Here is a 1700-nt window from a genome sequence, read left to right on the forward strand (position 1 = left end):
TTGCCCTAGCATACCACTGAGGTTGGAGCAGTTTTATTTGATCACGGAGATGTAGCGTTGTTTTGGATGATCCCTCTTTAGTCACTTAGTTGTAGGCGTCAGGGTTGGCGATGAGATAGGCCTCAACATTCTTGAACATTTCGGCAGCAGAGTCCTTAGCCTTGAGCATCATGTCATTATCCTGCACGCCCTTGGACGTGCATTCCACCTTCGCCACACTCCCACCGTTGGACGTTGGCTTCATCTTGATGCTCCATGTGGACGTCTCAACACCATCACACTCTAGGGTGTATCTGCACTCGCATTTGTCCACATCAAGGAACTCAACCTTCTTCTTCATGACGTTGAAGGGAATGGCTGCATGATAAACTATGTGTTAAGATTTGAACATTTCGGCCGGACAACATGTGTGGTATGTGTACCTGAGCCACAATTATAGTGCCGAACGCTACCGACGCCGCCATCTCCCTCAACGTGGTGGGCACTTTCGACAATGTGTGGGGCAAGCTTAGGTGCCAGAGTGTGCCAGTCCATGGCAACGGCACGGAACTTGCGTGGAGCGGACACCTTCGACTCCAACTCGAGGGTCCAGCTGTTTGTGGAGGCCATTGTTATGTATCAACTACAAATGGGTGCAGATGGTGTGAGCCGAGACTATTGTACCTAGAGGAGATGTGGTGTTTGAAGGTTGCCTTGAGAGAGGGAACGAATGCTTTAAATAGATGAAACATGGGCTGGTGAAGTTTGGCCCATCGATTTTTTTTTCTCAAATCTGAATGCACCGTCAGCCACTCGATCGGTCTGAAAGGACACGCTATAAAGTTTTGCGCTTTGCTATTGTTTAGTTAAAGGGACGAGAGTATGGGCTAATTTATCAAGAAATTAAGGAGAAACGATGAATGGGTGTGGTCTAGATGAAAAACAAAATATGAGTAAGGATGCACCTAATGCAGAATATAGGTAGCACGCTTTCCTAGTTGTGTAATGTGTAAGGCTGCATCCAATGTGTATTACCTTATTTACACGGTCAAGTGGTAGTGCTTCCTAGCTTCATGAGTTTATGCTAGGTAGCACGAGTACAAGTTATATTCGCATGTCACACAAACTTACTCCATTCAATAAGTATTCATTTACTATTCCATGAAATACACATCTCACAATAACTCTTTTCGAAAGCAATTATACCAAGAAGAGTATGGGAGTCAAATCGAGTTTTTCCATGTGTACCCGATTTCTTATCATAATTTTCTAATGCAAGGTTGAGACGAATATTTTTTTTAATTCAAAGAAGACTACGTTACTTAAAAGCTTGAGTACACATGGCTATGCAACTTTCTATTCATATGCAAGAGCGTCTGTTGAGCAAAGAAAATAATTTTAGGCTCTAAAGAGACAGGGCAACCCTAAACGAAATAAAAGCAGGAGATTATCATTCAGACTTTTAAGAACTTAAGTATTCGGAAACTCGATTCGGCTCCAGGTGAGTATTCTCTACATATAAAATATGTAAGTTGCTCTTATTTTGATTTGGTGAGGCCGCTACAAATATTCAGTAATGTTTGGGCACACTATTTGAGGGTGCTTTTTTATATATGCAAGTGTATTCACAGTTTTGTCCAAGGTAAATTGTGGCGTTTGGGGCATCATTTACAAGGTTTAGATTTAAAGAGTATTTCTAAAGCAGAAGATATGAAAAAATT

General features: G+C 42.0%; 1 protein-coding gene across 1 annotated transcript; it reads right to left on the bottom strand.

Moving 5' to 3' along the window:
• LOC124688876 (pathogenesis-related protein 1-like) lies at positions 1-668 on the bottom strand. The gene is made up of 2 exons (XM_047222493.1): positions 423-668; positions 1-357 (listed from the first exon to the last, which is right to left on the bottom strand). Exons 1-2 carry the CDS (start codon positions 607-609, stop codon positions 86-88), a joined length of 459 nt encoding a protein of 152 aa, XP_047078449.1. The 5' UTR covers positions 610-668; the 3' UTR covers positions 1-85.
• Positions 669-1700: the final 1032 nt, after the last annotated feature.

This window comes from Lolium rigidum, chromosome 2, assembly GCF_022539505.1.
Source record: "Lolium rigidum isolate FL_2022 chromosome 2, APGP_CSIRO_Lrig_0.1, whole genome shotgun sequence".
Taxonomy (NCBI): domain Eukaryota; kingdom Viridiplantae; phylum Streptophyta; class Magnoliopsida; order Poales; family Poaceae; genus Lolium; species Lolium rigidum.